This window comes from Populus euphratica, unplaced genomic scaffold (genome assembly GCF_000495115.2).
Source record: "Populus euphratica unplaced genomic scaffold, PopEup_1.0 scaffold3156.1, whole genome shotgun sequence".
NCBI lineage: Eukaryota > Viridiplantae > Streptophyta > Magnoliopsida > Malpighiales > Salicaceae > Populus > Populus euphratica.
Window position 1 is genome coordinate 12,641 of NW_011502971.1, and position 1,047 is coordinate 13,687.

The window sequence follows — 1,047 nt, forward strand, 5'->3', positions numbered from 1 at the left end:
GCATGACGTAAGATCATGACAAATGGACGGTGGATATCCTCGAAGACTGTCTCCTCATCTGCCTATAAAGTGAGGGTACGCAGGTTCCCCTGTTACTCGTTCAATCATAAGTGTTATCCAGCTTTTATATCCCCAATTCTCTTCGTGAAGATGTCTTGCTGTGGAGGAAACTGTGGGTGTGGTACCGGCTGCAAGTGCGGCAGCGGCTGTGGAGGGTAAGATTGATTCATTAATTTCCCCTAATTCTTGATAGTTTTGATGCTTTGTTTTTTTAAATGATATTGTTAACTCGCAGATGCAAGATGTACCCTGACATGAGCTTATCAGAGACGATGACCAAAGAAACTCTGGTTCTTGGTGTGGCACCAGAGAAGGGTCACTTTGAGGGAGCTGCTGAGACGGTCGCGGGAGCTGAGAGTGGCTGCAAGTGTGGAGCCAACTGTGCCTGTGATCCTTGCACTTGTAAATGAGACCGATCGGCCGCGGGCTGCGTTGATTCAAGAAATGATCATCGCATCGACGGATTGACAAGAAATAATATTTCATCTACTAGGCGTTTATAAGGGTTCTCTCTTGTCTTCAACAAGTTTCAATTAAGTATTTAGTATTTCATGGCTTGTTTTATGCAAATCTTCGTGGATTTGCAGCTCTGTGGCTTCCTGTCTAGTATCAAGTCTCAAGTCGAGTCAGCTGCTTGTCGTCCTGTTTATCTTTCTTGTATAATTAAAATGGTAGTGTTGCTGTGATTATATGCTGTTTATGATTGTGTGTTTGTGTATGATGGGATGGATGTACTGCTTCTGCCTTTTCGGGCACACATGAATCATGCATGCATGTCTGAAACTGACTGACTGAAAGCACACACTCATTCATCCAATCTGAAGATTTTTCACCTGTTTGATCGCTACTATGTAAGAAATAAATTACTGGTGGGTTTTATTTGGGTTATTTAAGGATTTATTAGGAGGCGATTACTTGAGGAATGTGAATCTTGGGAGGTTGCAGAGGTAACGAAAGGCTGGTCTGGGTCCACTGAGTTTTGGAACC

At 43.3% G+C, this 1,047-nt stretch overlaps 1 protein-coding gene across 1 annotated transcript; it reads left to right on the top strand.

Annotated features, from left to right (window-relative positions):
- On the top strand, positions 1-764 carry LOC105119577 (metallothionein-like protein type 2). The gene is made up of 2 exons (XM_011017723.1): positions 1-215; positions 296-764. The coding sequence occupies exons 1-2, from the start codon at positions 16-18 to the stop codon at positions 468-470; spliced, it is 375 nt and encodes a 124-aa protein (XP_011016025.1). The 5' UTR covers positions 1-15; the 3' UTR covers positions 471-764.
- Positions 765-1,047: the final 283 nt, after the last annotated feature.

Excerpts from the sequence above, each read along its gene's own strand:
- LOC105119577 (XM_011017723.1), top strand. The coding sequence starts at position 16 with ATGACAAATGGACGGTGGATATCCTCGAAGACTGTCTCCTCATCTGCC. Across the intron at positions 216-295 it reads TGCGGCAGCGGCTGTGGAGG|ATGCAAGATGTACCCTGACA; the intron begins GTAAGATTGATT and ends GTTAACTCGCAG.